Source organism: Hemicordylus capensis, chromosome 1 (assembly GCF_027244095.1).
Source record: "Hemicordylus capensis ecotype Gifberg chromosome 1, rHemCap1.1.pri, whole genome shotgun sequence".
Lineage (NCBI taxonomy): Eukaryota > Metazoa > Chordata > Lepidosauria > Squamata > Cordylidae > Hemicordylus > Hemicordylus capensis.
Genome location: NC_069657.1, coordinates 356,684,604 through 356,707,813, shown reverse-complemented (window position 1 = coordinate 356,707,813; position 23,210 = coordinate 356,684,604). Strand labels below are relative to the sequence as shown.

The following is a 23,210-nucleotide window of genomic DNA, read 5'->3' as shown; positions in this document are numbered from 1 at the left end:
AGATCTCTTTCTCTCTCTGTGACTAAATATATACCTTTGTTTATTGCAAGTACAAAAAAGTCAGCATGACCAGATTCAAAAAGGTACCTTTCAGTTCCTTCCACCTATCTTCCCATAGATAATGTTGCAAAAGCTATAAAAAGTGAATTTTAATACTACATACTGCAGTTCTGTGATACCATATTAGAAACAGTGTTCCCTCTAAGGTGTGCGTGTGTATACATGCTCACACATCTGATGTCCGCTCAGTTAATTTTAGATCCAGCTTGGTTGAATCAGGAAGGCCCCATTCTGAATGCATGTGCGCGCACACTGCCTTGATACTGCCACAGAGGGTTGGGTCCAGACTTAGCACTTCATAAGAGCAAGGGACCCTCTCTTCCCTATCGCAGCTCCCCAAGAAAGCATTCCTGAGGTTTGGGGGATCTTGAGGAATGAGGATCAAGGAAGCGTCAGAATGAGAGGTTGTAGGAGCAATCCCCAGTGATCGTCTTCTGCACCTTCTGTAAGCTGTCTTCCACTCATGGAAGGTGCTTCCACCCAGTTTCCAAGGATCCCCACTCCTTTCCTCCCTCCACCCCTAACACACAATTCCCAAAGGTCTATCAAGAGCATCTTTCCAGGGGCATGCAGTAGGCAGATCCTTTGCATAAGGACAGCTCTGGAGCCAATCCTTAAAAGGGCAGAGGGGGTTTTTTGGCGGGGGGGGTGTGATATCAAAGTGGTAGGTAGGTACTTTTTACACTCAACAGTTTTGCAATACCTCCGCCTGAAGTTAGAACAAGTGCCAACTGGCGGCGGTCACAGCAAGGAAGCAGCTGGGGATGGGAAAGGGGGCTGGAGGAGGGGAAGAGTCAGGAGGGGCGCTGAAGGAGGCTAGGTCGGGAGGGAAATGGGGAGGGAGGGCAAGAAGTGAGACTGGGACAGGAGGCAGGGGGAGTGTAGAAGAAATGGGGGAAATGGTGGCGGCTGCGGTGAGGCGGCAGCAGCCTACATGCCCACTGGGGTCAGGAGGCAGCTGGGCTGCCAGGAAGAGGAGGCGGCAGCCGGAGGGGATGGAGAAACTGGTAAAAGGCAGGAGAAACTGCAGGCGGGGGGGAGAAGCGGCCCGGGTGGGCGTCAGAGATGCCCACCGGAAGACAGAGTCAGGGAGAAGGGGTTGAAGGAAGGGGGAAGAGTCAAACTAGGGGTGCAGATGCTATGCACCCAGTCAGCTAGTATTATATAATTCTCTAATTACCTGTGGCTAATCCAGAGTGTAACAGCTCTCGTGAGAGTTTGTGAGCAGAAGCACCTGACTGGGCAGTGGGGATTCAATATGCAGATAGGGAGGAGGTGGCTATAAGAGCAGAAACATTATGGTGATTGGGTAGTGGGAATTCCATATGCAGATTGAGGGAGGAGCCTGTGATGGTTAAGGTCAATTGGAATACAACTGTTACTGGTTGGAAGATGTTCTTGACTGTAGAGGAAAGGAATCTCTCTAAATGAGGACAGTGGGTCTGAAAAGAGAGGGATCGTGAGGGAGGAAAGAGCCCCTTCAGGAGAAGGAGGCTTCCGTTGTGTGAATTAGATGATGAAACAAGATGAACAAGATCTGTTCACTCAGGAAGGAAGTGGGGAGGCAAAGAGGAAAAGGAAGGGTGAGGGATGGGCCCGAGCCTGTCAGCGGCCTAAGGGTATTGAGTGGCTATGATGGTGGTGGCGGCAGCAGCAGCAAGGAAGGGACCAGTCGACCACTGCTGCTGTTTGGGGCTGCCAAGACCATTGGTGGAGGAAGGAAGGCAAGCGACGGGCCCAGGCCTGTCAGTGGCCTGAGGGGAATGAGCAGACACGGTGGCGGCAGCAGCAAGCAAGGGCCCGGTCAACTGCTGCTGCTCCTGTGATCAGGAGCGGGGATCAGGTGAGGATGGGGAGGTCTTTGGAGACAGGGGGCTGCAGGTTGGCCAATAGGTGCCAGAAATGCTGCAGCCATGACCAAGAGGAGTGAGGGGGGATGGAAGCAATGGGATGGGAGGAGAAGGAGCAGGAGTGCGGCTCAGGTGAAGGTATAGAGATCTCTGAGGGAAGGGGCACTGTGACAGGGGGTGAGGGGAGCAAGCAAGTACTAGCATTACTAGCGAAGTTATTGTACACCGCCCAGAGCCTCTGGATGGGGCGGTTTATAAATGTAATAAAATAATAATAATAAATAATACAAAATAATAATAGCACGCAGATGCTCTGCACGGGTTAAGCTACTATTCTTTATTTCATAGAATGCTTCTCAGATTTGAATGCTGTTTCCCCAAACCAGTTCCGTGCACATCCCTAGTGCCCAGTTTGCAAGAGCTCTGGATGCAGCTGATTTTCTAGATCCTTGTCAGTCACGTTTCAGGCCACGGCACAGCATGGAAATGGCATTGGTCGTGCTGGCTGATTTTTTTTTATCATGACCTTGATGCACCCCTCTCTTGATCCTTTTATATCTCTCAGTGGCTTCCAATACCATAGTATCTTTCTGGAGTGCCTGCTCGGGTTAAGTATTAGGGGCACTGTTTTGCAGTGGTTCCATTCCTTCCTTAGTGGGCGCTTTCATTTGGTGTGTATTGGTGGCGAGTACTCTGCCCTGTGGCCACTCCTTTGTGGGGTGCCTCAAGGCTCAGTTCTCACACCCATTCTTTTTAACATCCACATGAAACCGCTGGGGCAGGTTATCCGTTGGTTTGGGGTGAGATTCCATCAATATGTTGATGATACTCAGTTGTATATTGTCACCCCAGGCCACTCCAGAGATGCAGTTTCTGTGCTTGCCCAGTGTCTGGAGGCTGTCACGGTCTGGATGGGCCAAAACAGTCTCAGACTTAATCCCTCCAAGACTAAGTTGCTTTTGCTTACTCCTTGATCTGGCCAATTGTCAAGTGAGTCTCCCCCTGAACAGGGTTGCACTGCTCCTGAAGGAGGTGGTCCACAATTTGGGGGTCTTCTTGGACTCGCAGCTCCTGCTCGAGCAGCAGGTGGAGGCTATGGCCAGAGGTGCCTTTGCCCAACTTCGGCTGGTCTGCCAGTTGCGGCTCTATCTTGACTGGCAGGCCCTAGCAACAGTAACTCATGCCCTCATCAGGATTACTGTAATGCACTCTACCTGGGGTTGCCTTTGAAGATAACCTAGAAGCTTCAGTTGGTCCAGAACGCAGCGGCCCACCTGCCTATGGGCGCTAGGAGATATGATAGTGTGACACCTCTCTTGTGGTTGCTGCATTCATTACCTATTTGCTTCCGGGTCCGTTTCAAAGTGCTGGTTTTCACCTTTAAAACCCTTCAGGGCTTAGCATCTGCTTACCTTCAGGACTGCCTCTCCCAGTCAGTTCTGTCCCATCCTGTGAGATCTTCTCAGGTTTGTTTAAATGTATTAAATAAATATATACTGCCCAAAACTCAAGTTCTCTAGGCAGTTTACAGGACAATAAAAACAGCCAATAAAAGATTAAAACATTTCAACAAATTAAAAAGTTAAAACTACTAAAACACAATTAAAACACAATTAAAACAATATCTAATTAAAAGCCTGGGTGAACAAATGCGTCTTGACTACCCTTTTAAAAGTTGCAGAGATGGGGAAGCTCTTATTTCAGCAGGAAGTGTGTTCCAAAGCCTCGGGGAAGCAATGGAGAAGGCCCGTCCCCGAGTAGCCACCATACGAGCTGGTGGCAACTGCAGACCAAGTTGCAGAAGGTTGCCCTCCTTTCGGTCCCTGGACTCAGAGAGGTCCATAGTACTAGGGCCCGTGGAATGGCTTTCTTTCATGCTGCCCCTTCACTTTGGAATTCTCTTCCCCACCAGATTCGGTCTGCCTCCTCCCTTTTAGCCTTTATTGAAGGCGTTTCTTTTCCACCAGGAGTTTGCCCTTTAAATCTCTCTCTCTCTTTTTTTAAAATATCAGATGCTATTCTTGTCTGTACACTGCACTGAGTCTGTGGATTGGGTGGTATATTAACTAAACAGTTTGTTTTAATTAAATTTATTTAAATAATTAATTATTTAACTAACCGACCAACCAACCAGTTTGCACATTATTGCATAAACCATGTTGACAGATCTCTCTAGTCTACAGTTGTCAGCTAGCCCTCAAAATAAAATGGAAGCTATACTAGTGAAGTGCATGAATCATGAAATTTTATAATCGCTTCAAGAGAGCCTGATCAGCTGCTTTACCCTTTAATCAAGCTCTGACTCTCCAATATGTTTTCTTAACTTCACATGTATCATCTCAATTGCCAGTGTTGTAGAACATTATTTCTAATATACCAGATCACATTCAGTTAATCTCCCTTACATAGAGATCTTTTAATGTTCCTCATTCCGCCCTGATTTCAGATTTCTTCTGACACTATTTCATTGATACTAGTATCTCAGCAGGATTAATCAGGGTACTGGACTTCAGTTCTGTGTTCCCTCTAAGGTGTGCGTATGTGTGTGTCCTCACTAGTTATTTTAGGTCCACTCAGTTGATTTTAGATCCCGCTCAGGTTGAATCAGGAAGACCCCACTCAATGCACATACACACACACTACCTTGATACTGCCATCCAGAACAACACTCATTCCACACACAGATCAAAAGAATTAGAGAGAACACTGCTTCAGTTCCCTGAACAATTCTTTCCACCAGCACACCATTTCAAGCCTAGGAAAATAATAGAAGCAAAGAAGATGAAAACTTAATTTGTCTAACGTATACAGATTTCAAAATCCGACTAACGTATACAGATTTCAAAATCCGACTAACGTATACAGATTTCAAAATCCGACTAACGTATACAGATTTCAAAATCCGACTAACGTATACAGATTTCAAAATCCGACTAACGTATACAGATTTCAAAATCCGACTAACGTATACAGATTTCAAAATCCGACTAACGTATACAGATTTCAAAATCCAGCACAAGTTGCGTCTTTCAAAGCTCAGAATAAACTCCCATGATAATGAACTAATAAAAATCGTCAACACTATAAACACAGAGTCCTTTTCTGACTACACTATCTTCCAGTCACCCTGGGTTGAAAGTTTAATGTTGATTTGTCACCCACATTTTTTGTTGTTGTTGTTGTGTTACATTCCCAAATAAAAATGTTAACACGCAACACACATACAAAATTTCAGAGCAAGTTGCAATTGTCACAATGTCTTCCTTCAATTTCAGGCAACACTGTCCCTACATTTCTATTCTTCTTCCCTCCCCATACTCATTGATTCTACCCCTTCTCAAGAATACCAAACTTAGCAAATCTGAGACACAATAACTAAAGAAGCAACAAAATGCACAAACTATAAGAGAAGACTGTAAACACACACAACCACTCTTAATTTTATGTAATCAGTCATTGAATTCTTAGTGAACTAAAAGGTTTCATTAATCTCCAAAATCTTTGACAATTAGAACAATAATCACTTTACAAATCACATAATCTGCACTGGGATGAGGTTTTAGTATCATCCATGTCCTATGTTCCTGCTCTAATAGGGCAGAGATCAGCAGTCTAACTTTTATCGTACAGAATAAGTTCCTAAACACAATCCACAAATCTAGGCTTTGCTCACTAGCCTGCCGTTATTTGCTGCTGCCACCAAATACCCCTCTCTCTCAGACCCTCTTTGGTCTCAGGAGAGAAAGAAACCTTTTGTCATCTGCCCAGGAATATGGACAGAAGTCAAGAAGTGTTGGCTCAGTTCACCAGCGAAAATATTTTACTTGTCAAATGGTTCCTCAAACTATATTGGTACACTACTCTTCCGGACTTTTTCATTCATCAGGCATCTTTTTTTCCACTCATCACAGACTAGTAGACGAGGGGGTTTCCTGTACCCTTAATATGGAGATGCTAAGAACCAGTGGGAGGCCTCTCCTACTGCTCAGCAAGGATTCCTGCCGTTTCTTACCTTCTCAAAAATGGCAGTGGAATTAATGAAGAGAACTGTGTGATTCCAGGTGACCTACTCCCCAAAGGGCTGGGGGCACTTGCCACTTGCAAGTGGATTTGTAGATGCCTGGACATAGCTACATATGCTAAAGTATAGAAGAAGTTAGTGAATAATTTTTTTTTAATTCCAGGAACATACCACAAAATATAGCTGCAAGTATTTGCTAAGGGGGAGGGGGGATTAAAAACAAAGAGTCCTAGTTTTTATAAAGAAAATGTAAAGTCTGCTGTTCATATAAACATTACGCTTCCCAATCCACTAAACCCAGACTCAAGATTCTTCTTGCAAACCAGCTGCTCCAGTTTTTGGTATTCCTACTCTTTTGTATTTTCTGCCTGTGCATCCGTTTCCCATCTAAGATGTCTACTAAACCCTATTCAACATCTCTGGTCACAGCTGAACATTTGTGCATAAAATGACCATGACAAAGTTTTTCTACTTTTGCAAGTTAGGTTGGCATTTCCTTGCTTTACTATTCTGTATTTTACCATTCAACGTTATCTAAAATAGCTGATTAAGCGAACTTTCTTCTTGGTAAATTGTCATCCACAATTTCCTTAGCTTGCATTTTAAAACCAAGGAGTTTTCGTATGACCTGAAATCAGTCATCTTAAGGTGGCACACTTGTTTAAGAATGATATTACCTTCAATTGCTTTGCTCCCATTTAAAGTTTCCTGCTCTAAGAACTTTCAAACATTTACTCAAAAAGCAAAATGGGGCATATAAAAAGGTAAAGTAACACCACCCTTTAAAAAATTAGTTTTCCAAATCACTTTCTCTCAAGATAATCTACTTCATGGTATTTATGTGAAGATAAAAAGAGGCGAGAGATCATATATGCCACCCTGAGTTCTTCAGAGGAAAGGAAACTAACTAAATAAGAGCAGCAAGCACTTTGGTTTTGAGTGAAAAACTTGTACTGAAGTTGTTCTATTCATGAACATAGCAAGACTCAACACTTGAGCATTTAGCCTCCCCTAAAAATATCATTGGATTCCTCCTTTACATTTCTGCATGATCACGTCATCTGTGCTAGACTCATAAGCTGAGAAGATGCAGGCAAGCAAAATGAGGTGGTGGGTAGGGGGACATCTGCTTTTTGCTGCACTGTGTTGAATGTTGATCAAGAAAGTATTAGCTCATATCATAATCAAGGCACAATAGTGTATTTCACACATGCAGTTTTAGAGATGCCACCGGAACAGAGCATCTAAAATCACATGAAGCTGAAGTTGTGGCCAATTTGTTCTATATTCTTTCCACACTTTGAATTGTTTCTCCCATGTGCTCTCCCACTCAGCAATCCTAAAGTACTAACACACAATAACTTGCTTCTATGTCAGTTAAATTTAACACAGCAAGTGTCCCAAAACGGGGTGTGTGTGCATGTGTAGCTTTTTTCCTGAAGTTGACAGGTATGAGAATCATTTTCAGTGAAAAAGAACAAATCGCTTTATTTCAAGTGTGGCAGAGAGTCACATACCTTAACAGCTCAAAATGGCTAAACCTAGTATTAAATTATTAACCCCTGCTAACTGAGTAAAGAGGCACCTTTTAAAAGTGGTGGCTCTCATACTGAGCAGCGGGATAGTAGCTGTACCTACTCAGCCTAGCATACCTCTAGAGTGTGCAGCTGATCTTCCTTTTGTGTCCTCTTTAGATTGAGACTGTAAGCCTCTTTGGAACGAGGAATTATTTTCTCATTTCTTTTCCTATGTAAATTTCCTGATTTTTTTGTGGTAATATGGAATAAGAATATTCAAAATAATAAGTTTAGTAGAAACAGTTTAGTACAATTAATATGAAAAAAAACCAAAATCTGATGTTTACGTCAAGATTCTTTCAGGTTAACTCAAGTAATGTGCTGGGATGCTCGGGGATAAAAAGCATACAATTTTGATACAATATTACATTTTATGATACAATTTATTATGGGGTGGCTAATAAAAAGTTATTATTGCTATGCATGTTTACTCAGAAGTAAACCCCATTGTAGTCAATGGGTCTAATTCCCTGATATTCAATGGCTCCAACTCCCCTGAGACTGCAAATGTGTTTGTTTTTCCTTATTTAGGGAGGGTGTCATTACCAATTCTAGCCATATTAAAGATTATACAACACATGTGAAGTAATTAGTATATTAGATAATAAAGGTGCACTTTGCTACTTCCCTGGGCCAGACAGGATGACTAGACAAGTGGCAGGACTTTTACAAGTCTTCCCACAACCATATATGTTCAGCATATAAACTGAATAAAGAAGGAGAAGGTAGACAGCCTTGTCTTACTCCTTTGCCGATCTGGAACCAGTCTGTTTCACCATGTTCAGTCTGGACTGTGGCTTCCTGTCCTGTGTACAGGTGAGAACAATCAAATGTTCTGGGACACCCATTTTCCTAAGGATATTCCACAGCTTAACATGGTTGACACAAATGAAGGCTTTTCTGTAGTCGGCAAAACACATATTGACTTCTTTTTGGTATTCTTTGGCTTTCTCAATTATCCAGCGTGCATCATCAATGATGTCTCTTGTTCCTCGGCCTTTTCTGAAACCAGCTTGAACATCAGGCATTTCCCTTTCCACATAGGGCTCTAATCTGCGTTGGATGATCCTGAGCATTAATTCTGCTGTTTCCATATGCCAGTATCCAATTAGTTTCTGGAGGCCACAGCTTGGGTGATAAGAGCATGCTTTATTTAAAAAGACCATTATGCAAGATTTTTTTTATTTAACATATCTATATACTGCCCAAAACCTATGTCTCTGGGCAGTTTACAACAAAATAGAAATTAACACAAAACGTTAAAACAATAAAGTTAAAATTTAACATAATGTTAAAAACTGTTTTTAGCAGTTATTTTTTTCTCTGCAGCCCCCAATACTAAGCAACTAGCCCATACACAAATCTCACTCCCCAGAAAATGTGCTGTTTATTATAACAATTAAAAGTAGAGATATCAAGAAGTTGACAGGAACAAGTGGCATTTGCTTAAAGTCAGAGAAACCACACAGAACTTCTCCAGAGAAAAACAGATGTAAAGATGCAACCTGGATCTACAAGCCAGCCCAAATATTTGGGAGCCAGAAAAATTGACACTTGACTTGGTGACACTGTGAAGGGTGGAGGGTAAATGGGCTTCTCTTTATCCCCTTTACAAGTAACATACCTGGGTAAATACAGACAAATCAAGATTTTATTAAATAATTCTGCCTCTGAATATCCTAGGCTAGGCACCATGGCTCCCAGGAGCCTGGGATTTGTCAAGCCCTGCCATACTGTATCACATGGCAAGCAAACAGCACATCCGTGGGGGATATTATCATTCCTATTTTTTTTACTGCAGTTTTTGACTACATTCAGTCTACAGTCACACACACACACACACACACAATAACTGAACACTGAAATCAATGGTGCTTAAGCACACCAAGCTCTGCACTGAATTGTGGTCTTACTTTATTGAGAAACATTTCCTAGCATCATCCAAAGTTATTTAAGTGTGGAGATTTTAAATAAATAAATGCAGACATCTTCCAAAACAAAGTTCACCACAGCTCATCAGAGCAAAATAACATTTTGTTACCGTAGGTCGTATGCCTTCATCCCAGGAACTGCAATACCTCAAATTCACATCTATTCATCCTCCTTTAGAGTACTAAATAGATTCCTAAAATGCCCCAAATTTAACATTTGTTCCAAGTACATGAAAAAAGTAATGAGTATTGTGCACATATCACATTATATATTACATTTATTTAATTTCTATACTGCCTTTCATTAAAATAATCTCAAGGCAGTTTACAAAATATTCAACAATATAAAATATTTTATTTATCCAAATCCAAGATGAAGAAAATGCACATACCAGGAATCCCACTGGGGCAGCAAGATGTGATCAAGTGAACAGGAGCCACGTGAGAGTTGCTCTGAGAGGCTACAGCTTCTCAGAGCCAGTGCTCCTCCTTGCCACACCCCTGAGTCCTGGAGAATGTGCAGGCATGCCTGAAAGCCTCTTCCTTCTGCCTGAGCACGCATTCTTCTCAGGCACAGTTAGCTGCCTCAGATGGAGAAGGGCTGCGCCTCCTTGTCATGCTGCAGTTGAATAGGAAATTAAGAGAAGCTCATAGGCACACTTACTTCGAAGTACTGCACTCAGTGGGACTTACGCATGTGCAAACAAAAAGGAGAGCGGGTTGCCATGAAGAGACACTTAGCTTTTGAGTTTTGATCTGATGGTTAAAATCCATCAAATGAAATCCACCAGATTTCCACAGAGAAAAAGTTAAACCTATCTTTAAAGTTAGTCACAGATACACTACATTGAAAAGTTCCAAGTGGGATTTACTTCTGAGTAAGCAGCTGTAGAGCTTGGAGATAAAACACTTTCCCCAAGCTCTGCAGACTCTGCTTACATAAAAGTAAACCCCACTTTGGGTTCTCACCCTGCCCTGTGCTCAGGGGCGTAGCTATAATTGAGCGAAAGGGTTCAAAGAACATGGGCCCCCAGCTCCCGAGGGCCCTCCAGCTCCACCCCTCCCTATTATCTTCATTATCTCCCTCACTCTGGGGGGTCGCCAAAGAAAGGGTTAGGGTTGAAGACTCCAGCACAAGGGCAGCTCTTGGGCTTCTCAGGCAGAAGCCCTTGTGCTTTTCAGACTGTAAAGATGGAAATTGTTCCATCTTAATTTTGTTTTTAATACTTGAGATGGAAGTGCCTAAAACCACTAGGCATCATACAAAAATATAAAACGTAATATTCCAATAATGTTAAAGACTTTTGCTGTTAAAAAAAAGTTAAAAACCCACACACTAAGGAAAATATCTGCTGTACATTAGAAACCAGAAAATTGCTAAAAAGGAGTATGTGGTATGTAGTACGTAGTACAGTATAAGTTAAGGGGAAAGACCAAAACAAATACAGTGAAGGAAAAGCAGCTGAACTCTCAGCCACATTACAGCATTAGGGCAGCAAGTGAAAAATTTGTCCCAGCACTTAAATATTTGTATCCAGCATTCTAGGATGAGCATTGAAGATGGCTGCTGCTCTCAGTCAAGTATCCATACCACCCTGAACTCAGTTCTAAAATGGTCTCCATTCAAATCAATGAATAATTGGTTCATTCATTGTGTACTCCTTCTCAAAGAATACTTTGCACAGTGATCTTGTCCTCTTCTGCAATATATCATATCCAAGACTAATCCCGACATCAGATGTAAGGGATTCTTTTTTGGAGTAAAGAACTCAGCTTACAGAAAACTCATTAACCGTGGGTGTAGTTATAAGGAATCTGATCTGAATCCATGAAGTTGAGTTAATCATTTTGTCTGATTTAGTTTAAAATTATTTGGTTCTTCAAAAAAGCTTCAAATGAAAAAGAAACATTGGACCTACCGTGAAGGGTTCTTTCTCCTCACTGCCCACTGAGCACGGTAGCGCGTCAAGATGCTCATTGAGCAGACGCCTCTGGTCCTCGTGGGATATATTATGTGCCAGGTCACTTGTGGCGTGGGTGAGGGGCCAGAGGCTTCGCCCAAACGCCAGCTCCCCATGTTTGGGGAGGGGTCTGCCAACCCCAGATCGATCTGTTATGCGCCAAGTCACCTGTGGCGTGGGTGAGGGGCCAGAGGCTTCGCCCAAATGCCAGCTCCCCTTGTTTGGGGAGAGAGTCGCCAACCCCAGGTCGATGTCATTCAGGTCCTCCCATGTTGGCGTCATGCCCAAAGTCCACCTTGCTGGCAGAAATTCATGTCTGCATCACCCCAGCTGGGCAGCTCACCCGCGTTTCAGAGGCCAGGCCAACCAAGGTGGCCAGAAGCAGGGATAAATAGGCAGCAACCTTATATTGAGCCAAATAATTCTCCAGAATTTACTGGGGGGTGCTATCAGTGGCTGAGCCTGGGACCTTCTGCATGTTGCAGTCCTCCCATTGGCAGTAATCTACCTCTCCTTTAGAGGAGGAAAGAGAGTTGGCTAAGGCAAACCAGGGCAAACTCTGCTAGGCAAAGGGGAGATTCGCCTTTGCTATCAAGAGACAGCCTCCTCTCCCCAGCTATTTAGCTGAGGTACTTCCTCCTCATTAAAGTGCTAGCCATGCTTAGAATTCATCTGCAGTACTTCCTCCTTTTTAATAGGAGGGGGATTGCTAGATGCTTAGCACTGAGTCATGGTCAAAGGTTAACCTGAGACCTAGAGGATTAGCATAGCCACAGGGGTTGAGGCAGGAATCAAGATAAGGGGCCCCTCCAGGGGGTGCTGCCTATTGGAAAGGACAGGGAGAAAACCGGCCCTCTTTCCCCTGAGTGTAACTTGGGAGGTAGGGAAAAAACACCCTTCATTAAGTGGCTGCTGCAGCGGAATAGCACAATTTTAGGACAATTTTAGGCTTGAGCCAATTAGTCCTGTGCAGGAGGGAGGTGAGGCTGTAGTTGCAGTAGCAGGCAGGAGGAGACCTCACCTCACAATGATGCTCAGAGGAGTTCTAAGGAGCAATCGAGACTCAGTTTGAGGACTGAAAAAGGCAGTTAGGGTCCCTTGCCCCCCCCCTTCTTGCAGGGGTTCTTTTCCTTTGAGAGGCAGGGAAATTGCAGCAGCACTGTTTAAAGGACTTCTTTTGACCGCCCCCGCCCCAATGCTTTCTGTGGGAACCTGCTAAGGTGTCCCCAGGTTGCTAGGTGCCCATGCCCAGTTGTAGAAAGGGGAAAGGCTCACCAGTAGAAGGATGAATGCAGATTAGAATTTGGGCAGGAGCCCAGGTGTATGTCTGATCAGGAGCGAAGACAGGAAAGAACTGGGGAATCACACCTGAGCATGCTGGAAGAAGGGGGACGGACTTCAGCTACTTGAAAAACACGTGAGATTTCCTGTCTATCGGGAGCAAGGAGTGGAAGTTAACCCTTTGTGAGCCGTGACCTCCTACTTAGAGGGAGAACTTAAATACAAATGTCACATGGCTTTCTGGCAGAACTATGATTTTGAATTTGTTCATAATATTCTTTTATGAGCACGCAAGTTCCTGAATTAGGAACATAAAGCAGTTCATCAATATTGTGCTTTTAGCTTAGACAATACTGAGTGGGAGAACAGATGTCAGGGAAAGGCACAGAACACTTTTTCTCCCTTTCCCACAACACTAGTTTCTGTTTACACGTTATGTTCCACATACATGCAATCCATTTACGGTGTACACAAATACAGTTACTCATACATTATGTTCAACATACATACAGAAGTATACTTCTTGCTGGAGGCTTGCATTTAAGGGAGCTGTACTCGGCTCAGTTCTAAAGTGAATGCATGTATAAGCAAGCTCACAAAAACATGTACAGGTACCTGTACGCACATATAACAATGTCTGAATAGGGCTTAAAACACAGGCTCATTCAATGAAACTAACTGGCATTCATGAAGGACAAAAAAAAAAAAGAGTACTTCTTCACAACACAATTTTACTTATAGATAGGGTTGCCCACTAGTGACTTCTAGGAAGGACATGCAACTATTTTGGGGACAAAACAGGGTTTTTTGCATTCATGTAGTATGGATGAAGTTCTGGGGGTATAACTGGAACATTTTATTGGCTTGCATGAGCAGCTTCTCTTTCTCCGTCTCCCTCCCCTGCCAGCATCCTACTGATCATCCATCCAATGAGGAAGCCAGAGGGGAGGCTCTGCTTCAGTGGCAGGTTGCAGAGCCACATGGTGCAGGAGCATGGATAGGTGGGCCTGTCTGGTTACCCCTGCTAACTGAGTCAAAAAGCTCCTTTTAAATAGGGATGTGCACGGACCGGTCCGGAGCCCATTCGAAGGACCTCCAGACCGGTCCAGACCCGGGGCTGGTTCGGTGGGCCAGCATTGGGGAGGGTAGACCTTTAAGGGTGGGGAAGGATGTACTTACCCCTTCTGCCACTTTCCCCCCTCCAGAACTCCTGCTTTTGAACGCATTTGGGGCGGCAGGGTACCTCTCTGCCATCCCTTCCCCGTTCCTCGGCTAAAAGCTTCAAAAGGCTGACTGCACACGCGCGACACATCCATGCATGTGTCAGACGTGCGTGCATGCATGACACGTGCGCTGTGTGCACATGCGCAGTCAACCTTTTGAAGCTTTTAGCCGAGGAACAGGAGAAGGGGCGGCAGGGAGGTACCCTGCTGCCCCAAATGCGTTCAAGAGCAGGGGCGCTGGGGGGGGAGCGGCGGGAGAGGTAAGTACACCGTCCCCCGTCCTTAAAGATCCACCCTCCCCAGTTCCAGACCACCAAGGTGCGGTTCCATGCACATCACTACGTTTAAAATGGTGAATATCTTCCATTTAGCATTGATAGAGCAACTGGGCCTATCCAACCCCAGCACAGCATCTCTTCAATGGCTAATGCAGGTGTGTTTCTTTTTAGATTGTGAGCTCTTTCAAGACAGGGAAGAACCTTATTATCTTTCCATGAACCTTCTGCTGAAAAGCAGTATATAAATGTTTGTAGTCCTAGAGAACAGCAAGCGAGGGGGAGACCATGCACTCACCACCGTGCAGGCGTGCAAAGAGGCTAGCTAGTGGTAGCTAGCTGGCTGCCCTGCATCAAGCCAAGAGGTGAAGTTGTCAGCCTGGTTGGAGAGGGCAGGCTAGGTGACCTGTGGGGGAGAACGAAAGTGGACTCTGTGTGTGGAAAACCTAACCAGGAGGTGAATTTACAGTTAACAAACAAGGCCCGTGGGAACTCAGTACCTAAAAACAGACTGAGCAGACAAACAGCTCACGTGGTCATCACAGTGATAAGTTTTATTTGCAAACTGTACCATTTTGTCAAAATATGCATATTTTGCACCAACTAACATTCAAATCTTATGCAAAGTGGACACATTTTTGTTTAAAGGCATCCTCTATTTCCACTTTTTTGGACATATAGACTTTTTGGACATCTGGACCTGGCAACCCTATGTATAGAATCAGTCTCAATGTGGTGGGGCCTACTGACTTATATAGCTTAAAAAAATAAATTAGATGAATTCTTGGAGTCTATAAATGGGTATAAAGCCACAATAGCTAAATTAAGTCTCCAAGTTCAGATACAGTATACCGAACAGTTACTGTGCGCAACAAAGTAGTATTATTGCCTTTGTACTATGATTGTGGATGTCCCAGAAGTATTTGGTTGGCGACTGTGGGGGGAAAGGACACTGGACTCGACTGGCTCACAGTAGTTGAGGTGCTTATGTGGCTGGGGCCAAACTACAGCCTGGGCCTCCTCCTATAACACTAGGATCCAAGCATGAGTTCCATAAGGTAATGTCATACCAAAACAGCAGTACGAATTCATAGAAAATTATGTGAATTAGTCATCTGCTACTCATTTTACCTACCCTTTTTAAAGCAATAAGTTTATTGTACAGCAACAAGGAATTTGACCAGGAACAGGAAAGTCAGGTATTACTGTTCTGTACTGCTTGTCACCCAAACACTTTCCCAAGTCAAATAATTAAAGCAGATTGTAAACCATGGTCACAATCAGGTTTTCTGTTTACAGATAACTAATACTCCTCTCAGTTATGTATTTTCACTTTCTGCTTAAATTCTTTCTATATGACCCTCTTGCTGAAATTCTGACATTGCCCTGAAAAGCAAACTATTGTGTCATATTTCTGCTTGTAGGTTCTTGATGCTATGAAAACATCCTTGGTACTCAAAGCAACACCTTCACTTAGTGGATTTATTTAAGAGGGAGGCAAATAACTTTTTCTTCTTTTACACACTCTGCTTACTTTTTGAAAGTGCATTAATATACATCTTTTAAGCAGTGTTTTATACAAATCTGGCCCGAGTATCATTTATACAGATGTACCCCCTGAAGCATGGTAGTATTTTCTATTAAATCAGTGTAATTGTACATAATAATATATAATGAGCAAGCGGAAGACCAATTAGATATCATTCTGAATATACAAATGATGCTAGGATTACATTTTTATTGGACATTATCCAAAACAATACATAGCCGTTGCATTTAGGGACATTCCATTTAGGGACTAACACAAGCATACCTTTCCAGCACTTCAGAATGAAAAATACAGATCTCAGTCCTGACAACAAGTCTTTAATTTGTTGCCCAGTGTACTTTGAAGTACTGAGCAGTTTTTCCCTGGGAAATCCCTCTTTCAGGTTCTGATCACATCTCAGGAATGCAAAGTAATAAATAACTTAAGATTTCCAACAATACACAAGGGTGGATACAAGAGGCAAAGCAAATCTTTAGGATTTCTGTAAACAGAGTTTTAAAGTAGCCTTTCTATAAACATATAGCTAGATGCTTTCCAATGTCATAGTATCTGGGCACCTTTGCCACTAACTCTTATTTTAGGTTTGGTGGTAAATTTTTGGTTTGGTGGATTCAGTTCACATAAAGTTTCACAAACATATTGTGGAAGATGGGAGCAGGATTCTCCCACTGCATTAGCCTTTTTTTTAAAAAGTGTTTCCTAACACAATAAACTGTAGTACAAACGATACATTTTTTATTTTGAAGCTTTATAACTTGTTTCTCTTTTAAAAGTTGAAAGTAGCCAACAAAACACATACAATATTAGCTAACAAAAATTCATACAATAATAACATAATCAGACAAGATCCTGTTTAAACAGCAGCAAATATATAACATTATCCAGTCAGCAGAAAACAAGGCTTATTCCCCTCCCACAAAAGCAGCAACGAAGAAAAACCCAGTCAGCTTCTCCCACTTCAAACAATTACATCTTGACCAAGCAGCAAGACCAGTTTAAAGACGAGAGTCAGGCTTCCACAATAATCCAGGCTAGTGGTTATGGCCATTTGAGCAAGGATCAAGACGCCATATCAAGACGCACCCCAGAGCTGCAAACCTGTATCTTAAGTGCATGTACAAACCAGTACATATACATCTTTCTGGATCAACAGATCTTCTAATACTTCCATTTAATTTTGTTTCCTCCACAGTCCCTCACTGCCACCGGTTCACAGTCTCCCTAGGAATAGCTGAAAATAAGCGACAGCGCCGAGCATCATCAGTGTACTGATGACACTTCAACTCAACAAGTCTCCACATGACTTCACCCAACCATTTCATATACAGTAGATATTAAAAAGCATGGCAGCCAAAGTGGAACCCTGCTGCACCCCACATAACAATAGCTATACAACAGAACAGCAATCCCCTAGAGCCATACAACAGAACAGTAATCCCCTAACACCATCTCCGGCATCCACCCACCCCAGGAGAGATTAGAGCCACTAATATACAATGGTTCCCAGCCCATGTGAGACAGTCCAGTACGACACCATATTTGATTAAATCAAACACTACTATCAAACATGACATCCAGGAGAGAATTTTGCATTCTCTCTATTTCCTGGCATGAGTTATGATTTGGGGAACCTAGACAGTCCACGACCCAAGATTGGGTCAAAAGCCAAACTGGAAGGCATCAACATGACCAGCTTCATAAGACAAATCCTGGATCACATTACACCAACATCTTGCCCATTCATAACTATATGGAAGACTGCAGCCCTTGTGGCTGTATGGAAGACTTTACTCTTGTGCGCATGTGTTTTAGACAGAGTGTAAATAAAACATAAAGATGATTAATATATAGAAGCTTTTTCAATGACCTTCATCTTCAGGGAGAAGAAGATGATGGTGAAGGGGGGGGGGATAACGCATATGTCACCGTGCCTGTTTTGTGTTCCACTTCAAAATGGTTTTAATATTTAATATGCTCAACAGTCAAACATACACACATTTACATACACACATTCATTTAAAATGGGAAACATTTTTCTGTGTGTGTTAAGATAAGTGAAGAACTTACTCCAGTGTTTGATTAAAAACAGGAATTCCTGTAAGATGGTTATCATGTTTTGTTCCAAAGAACAGCAGCAAGCCTCTTGCCAATTTCAAAAGAAAGATATTCCAGCAACACTAGAGCAGGAGAAGCCAGTGCAGTGAAGTGTCACCATCACATTTTCCACCTGCTGCTACTTCTCCAGCTGGGACTGGGCCCCTCCTCCCCTCAGAGAGGCCAAAAGAACCAACTGTTTTGTGTGTGAGAGGAGAAGTAGCAGGCTAAACAAAATTAACAGCACATATGAAAATTCAATACATCTCTTAGTTCCTCAACTGCTATTATGTTTTGTGCCCACCTGTGCCTACCCCACCTTGCCTGACTTTGAGGCAATAACAACCACTTACTTAGTATGCATTTGAGAATTTGACTTTATGTTCTCAGGCTTTAACCAGTTTATCACCACCAAGATAAAATATTAATAGCATCTGTGATACTATACTATCAAACTAAAGTTTTCTGTATAAATGCATTATAAATTTTTTTTTTAACTAAATGCATTTAGTAAGGGAAATATCTATGGTATCGCAATGTGATAACTGTATGATGTCTAAGAGACTTGGGAATACATTTGCACGTACCAATTCAACATGTACAATCCCCATGTCCACATGACAGATACAGGGAATGCCAGCTGTACAGTGTGTATGGGAGAGAAGAGAAAAGATAAACCCCACGTGTGCAAAACACACTATTCTCCCCTGCAATACAATTCCAGGTTTTTGGTAAGACATTAAATTGGGAGCCAGGATGTTGTCAATATACCTTCACACACATCTTTAGATGTATTTAGTAGTGTGCACTATAAGTCTTCCAAGCCCCAATCAATGAGCAGCTGCCCAAACAAGACTGCATAAAACACATGGCATTTCACAAAACCTGATGCAATTATAATGGGGCGGGGGGGGAGCAGTACTAAACAAGCAGACAACTTGTACTGCAGAAAAGCAGAGCCCTATAATTACTATTATTTCATTACAGTTGCTTCAGGAAACTTCTCAAATAGAACCCAAAGGGCTGGATAAGACTGCAGACAATGAGAAGGGAGTTTAGGCAGAGGGTGAAACTATGTATTATACAAACATTTCTAACAGTCACGTAACAGCCTTTAAAAGAAAGGGGGGGTAGAGAGAGAGAGAAAACCAGGCAGTTGAAGGACAACAAAGTAAACATCTCCCCACAGTGGGAGAGATACTGGGGGTGATTTGAAGCAGAGAACAGGGTAGGTGGGGAAATGGTTAAGTACCTCTTCCCTACACCACTGCTTCTGCACTCCTAATCACACCCCTCCCTCCAGAGCCAGATTTTCCTGTTTAAGAAGGCCATCAGGCTGCCATTAGGTGCATCTGTGCAAAATATCTCACTTGAGATATTTTCAAGATTTCTGACAAGTAAACGGCATTGTTTTTATAGCAAGCTATTCACCAGAAAAAGATGACTGACAAGTTTTACTTGCAACTTACCAGATCTGGATTTAATGATGTTGCTAAACTCATTGTATTCTCCCTCAGGTCCTTCGTCTGTATCCAAAACCTTGGCCATTCTTTTGTTTCCAGTTTCAAAATTCCTATGTAGAATTATCTAAAAATCTTTGCACACAGCTCTCACTCTCTAGGGTGCTTTGAAATTAATACCTGAAACACAATCACACACAAAATAAATGCATGCAGGTAAATATTTTCTGTTCAAACATTAGTTTTTACAAAACACAGTTTTAACTATTTCTATACCTGTAAACCAAGCCTGCCCCAGTTTTTTAAACTCTGGAATTTAAATGCCCCATTAACCTTTTGCTTCCAGACATGCCAGTGTCAATTTGTTTTGTAATCAGACTCTATGACAAGATAGATTCTGTAGGGTGAAAGAAAAGATACCTAAGGAAACTGCTAAAAGACAGTTTTCAGAATTCGAGCTTTTCAGTACAACCACTGAATTACACAGTAGCCTGTCATACATCCGCTATGCTTTTTCAAACTTTATTATCCATGACAGTCCAATATATTGGGGTAAAGTTCAAGCAGTCACATATCAGTATCTCAGTGGAATATATGGAGCTGCCATCAAAAGTTACTTACAAATGCACTGTATATACCACTTTTAGTCTTTATTTAAAAGCACTACTACTCCTATCATGCACACTTCATAGTAATTCATTTCCACAGACTAAAAAAACAGTTTGGGAGTGGCTGGACAGACTTCCTTATTTATATGAAAGTTACGAAGGAAGCAGTTTCCCAGCTGTTCCAAAGACTGCTTGGATTAATACCAATAGCTCTCCTAAAGTTTGTTGTGTTGTTGTTTTGGGGGTAGTTGTTTATTTTTCCCTTAAATTGTTTAGGTAAACAATCTTTAAGCAGAAGGCAATCCACATTTTTCATCTATAACCCTGTCCCTTTCATTTCACTTACAACACCGAAATCAGTGTTGCTTTAACTCCTGAAAAGGAAAGCATTATGACACTAATCTACTAGAAGATCGATACATTAATATATATTACCCACCCTACCAAGGGCTCAAGACAGTTTACAACATATTCTCCCTTTCATTTTTTCATAATAATGAATAATGTTCTCTTGCTTCTGAGACAAACAAGAACTGAGATACAGGTTTTAGAAATACATATTGAATGCCACCCAGGAAGCTTTAAGATCGAGTCAGGATCTGAGCCTCCCTTTTCTAGATTCACTTTCACCTCTCACTGGTTCAAGTTATGAAAGAAGAGGAAACAGATCAAATAAGTCAGATTTCTAAGACGAGGAAACCAGGTCAGATCTCTCTACTTCCGTTGCCAAGCACGACTGTCAAAAGCAAGTTTCACAGTAGACTCAGTTTGGATCCCACCCACTCCACCACACTCCATAACCAACTGTCCCAGCTGTCCATAACCAACACACACACACGCCATACCACCAACCATATATTCATATTCAGTCACCTTTCAAAAGCACTGCTATGATTTTCACCTAGAAAGTATTCTAGAGTCCCTCCCTTCAGAATCTCACCCATGCCTTGCACACATGGTTCCAGATATTAGACAGATTAACCTCACAAAATCAAGCAGCCCACCTCAATGCTTTCTGTGCCACCCTGAGCTCATTCTCCCTTCTTGGCCACCTAGCAACTGCTCAGGTCTTATCCAGCTTCCAAGCAGAGTAAGCAACACTTTCTAAATTAGAAACATATCCACAAATACCTTTTAAACCACGAGATCTTATCCCTGTTTTTCTGCATTAAAATAACCAGGGACCATCCCACAAGCTAAGCTATCACATTTGTATTGGAAGGGAGTCACTATAAGGCAGAAGATAAGAAGCATGGCAATTACCCACCGTTCCAAGCAGAAGCCACAGGTGGGTTTCCCCACAGACTTCCCACAACACCACTCAACCTATGTGCATAGACTCAATTAGACCTACTAGTATTTGTTTCCTTATCAGGATGCCAAAAGGAGCACCAACTCCTCCAGGGTAAGCCTGTGTCACTCCTTTGCCCCTTCCCACAAGAAGCAGTACTGATATATACAATAAGCTAATGACAGTATTTTAGAATCTTTTTTCATGAATGAAGAGCTCCAAAAGCAAGGGGGGCAAACAATTATTTTGCAGAGGTGGGTGGGTGTGTTTTAATGTGCCAGTTAATGGTTCTTTGGGGCCAGTACCCTAACATTTAAGGGGGACTGGGAGGATAAACACATTCACCAAGCTACTTGCATTTTAAGTAACCTACCATTAATAGCGTAGCTAGATACTGAATACCACAGAACTGTTCTACAAGTCAGGGATGGGGGGGGGAGTTACTTACTAGCCCACTAATATAAATAAATATAAATCAGCATACTACTATATCATAAGATAGACCAGAGCAGCCCAAGAATGTAGTGCGAGCTGGCTGACTATTCATTTCTTGGGGGGCGGACACCACCAACTTATGATGAGGCAGAAAAGCTCTAAACTGCAGTCCCCACGTGGGTCGAACCCCTTTCCCAACATGGCATGTATTTGCAGAGTTTTCTCCGTTGCAGCCGCCAGCGCATCCTTTCCTCTCGACTGCTTGCTTCTCAGTATCTCGGGCAAAGTTGATGTCCCTCTCTGCATATGATCAGCCAGCAGCCGGAGAATTGGAGAGAGGAGAGCGGCCCTTTTGTCCTCCCTGCGCTCCAAGCTAAGGAATCACATTACCCTCTCCTCCCTGCCCGTCAATTATTCACCAGCTTACCTGCTGGAAAGCTTCGTGCCCGAAGATCCGGTGCGCCAGCCAGTCACATCTCAGGGTCCATGTCCTGCAGGGTTTCAAGCGGAGTCTCTCAAAAATCCAGCGCTAAACCCGTACAAGGGCGGAGGGCCGCCCTCCAAAACAACTTAAAAGCGGCGGGGCGGGGGAAGATCCTCCCCCACGAAAGACAAGCACCAAGTTTTACACCGACCAGCCGTACGTGTGCGTTTAGAGTCCAAACTCCTCGAGCAGCTTCCCTTCCACCCCGAGAGCCTGCTGCAGCCGCTTTCCTCGCACTTCTTGAGCCTGTGGCAGGCGGCGCCTCTCCAACTGCTCCCTTCAGCCGCCAGGCGGGCTCAACTTTGGAGTGGCAAGTTGCTGCTGCAGCGGTCGCTCCTCCTGGGGGCCCCGGGATTCCTCCTTTGTTATTGGGTCAGGGCAAGCGAGAAGCAGCGGGAGATGCAGCCAGCCTGCTGCCCCAGGCTTTGAGCGCGGCTGTCTCTCGCCCCGTTGCTTTCCTGCAGACGAAAAGTCAGGCGCTGAAGTTGACAAGACAAAGGCGCCCGCCAGCGCCCGATTACTGACTCCCTCGGCTACTTTCTGCTGCGCTTGGAACTTTGTTCCCGGAACCCAGAGCGCTGCCTCTCCCTCCTCTTTCGAGTCGTGGCCGCACAGGCAGCTACAAGCTAGCGCTGGGAACGTGGCGCGGCAGCATCACGTGACCTTTTGCCCTGTCAATCAACTCGCAGCGTTCTCTGCTGCGTGGGACGCCCCCTGGCCTGAGCGTGTTCGTCCTCGGGAGCGAGCGAGGCAGTGTCCAGCCACCCCTGCTCCTCCTTAGGGCAAGACTTAAGACTGCTACGAGAGCAATCCTTATGCTATGCGCTCCTCCCCATTAATAAAGCCCTTAATAATAACCGAGTGCGTACAGTGCAGCTCTACGTTTGTTTCTTCGAAATACTTTCGACTAAATTCAGGGAGATTGGTTGATGCATGTATTTAGGGCTGTAGCCTTAAACTGACATATCCGTAGTAAGTCGCGAGGTATTTGCACGTAAAGGGTTAAAGAAAACTTAACCCACGTCTCAGTATAATACAGGTTTAAAAGCTACATTGGCTAGCATGTTCATTCTTCTCCACATTCCTCATCATGCTCCTTCAGGGCAGGGG

At 43.3% G+C, this 23,210-nt stretch overlaps 1 protein-coding gene across 11 annotated transcripts in view; it reads right to left on the bottom strand.

Annotated features, from left to right (window-relative positions):
* The window catches only part of UTRN (utrophin), a 567,675-nt gene extending 544,812 nt beyond the window's left edge, over positions 1–22,863 (bottom strand). For 10 of the 11 annotated variants that reach the window (XM_053290644.1, XM_053290686.1, XM_053290679.1 and 7 more), the window contains exons 1-2: positions 22,044–22,863; positions 19,292–19,462 (exon numbers count right to left, since the gene is read on the bottom strand). In XM_053290644.1, the coding sequence (XP_053146619.1) occupies positions 19,292–19,370 (79 nt within the window). In that variant the 5' untranslated portion in view covers positions 19,371–19,462; positions 22,044–22,863. The remainder of the gene's footprint in view (positions 1–19,291; positions 19,463–22,043) is intronic. The other variant, XM_053290741.1, reaches the window with a different exon arrangement.
* Positions 22,864–23,210: the final 347 nt, after the last annotated feature.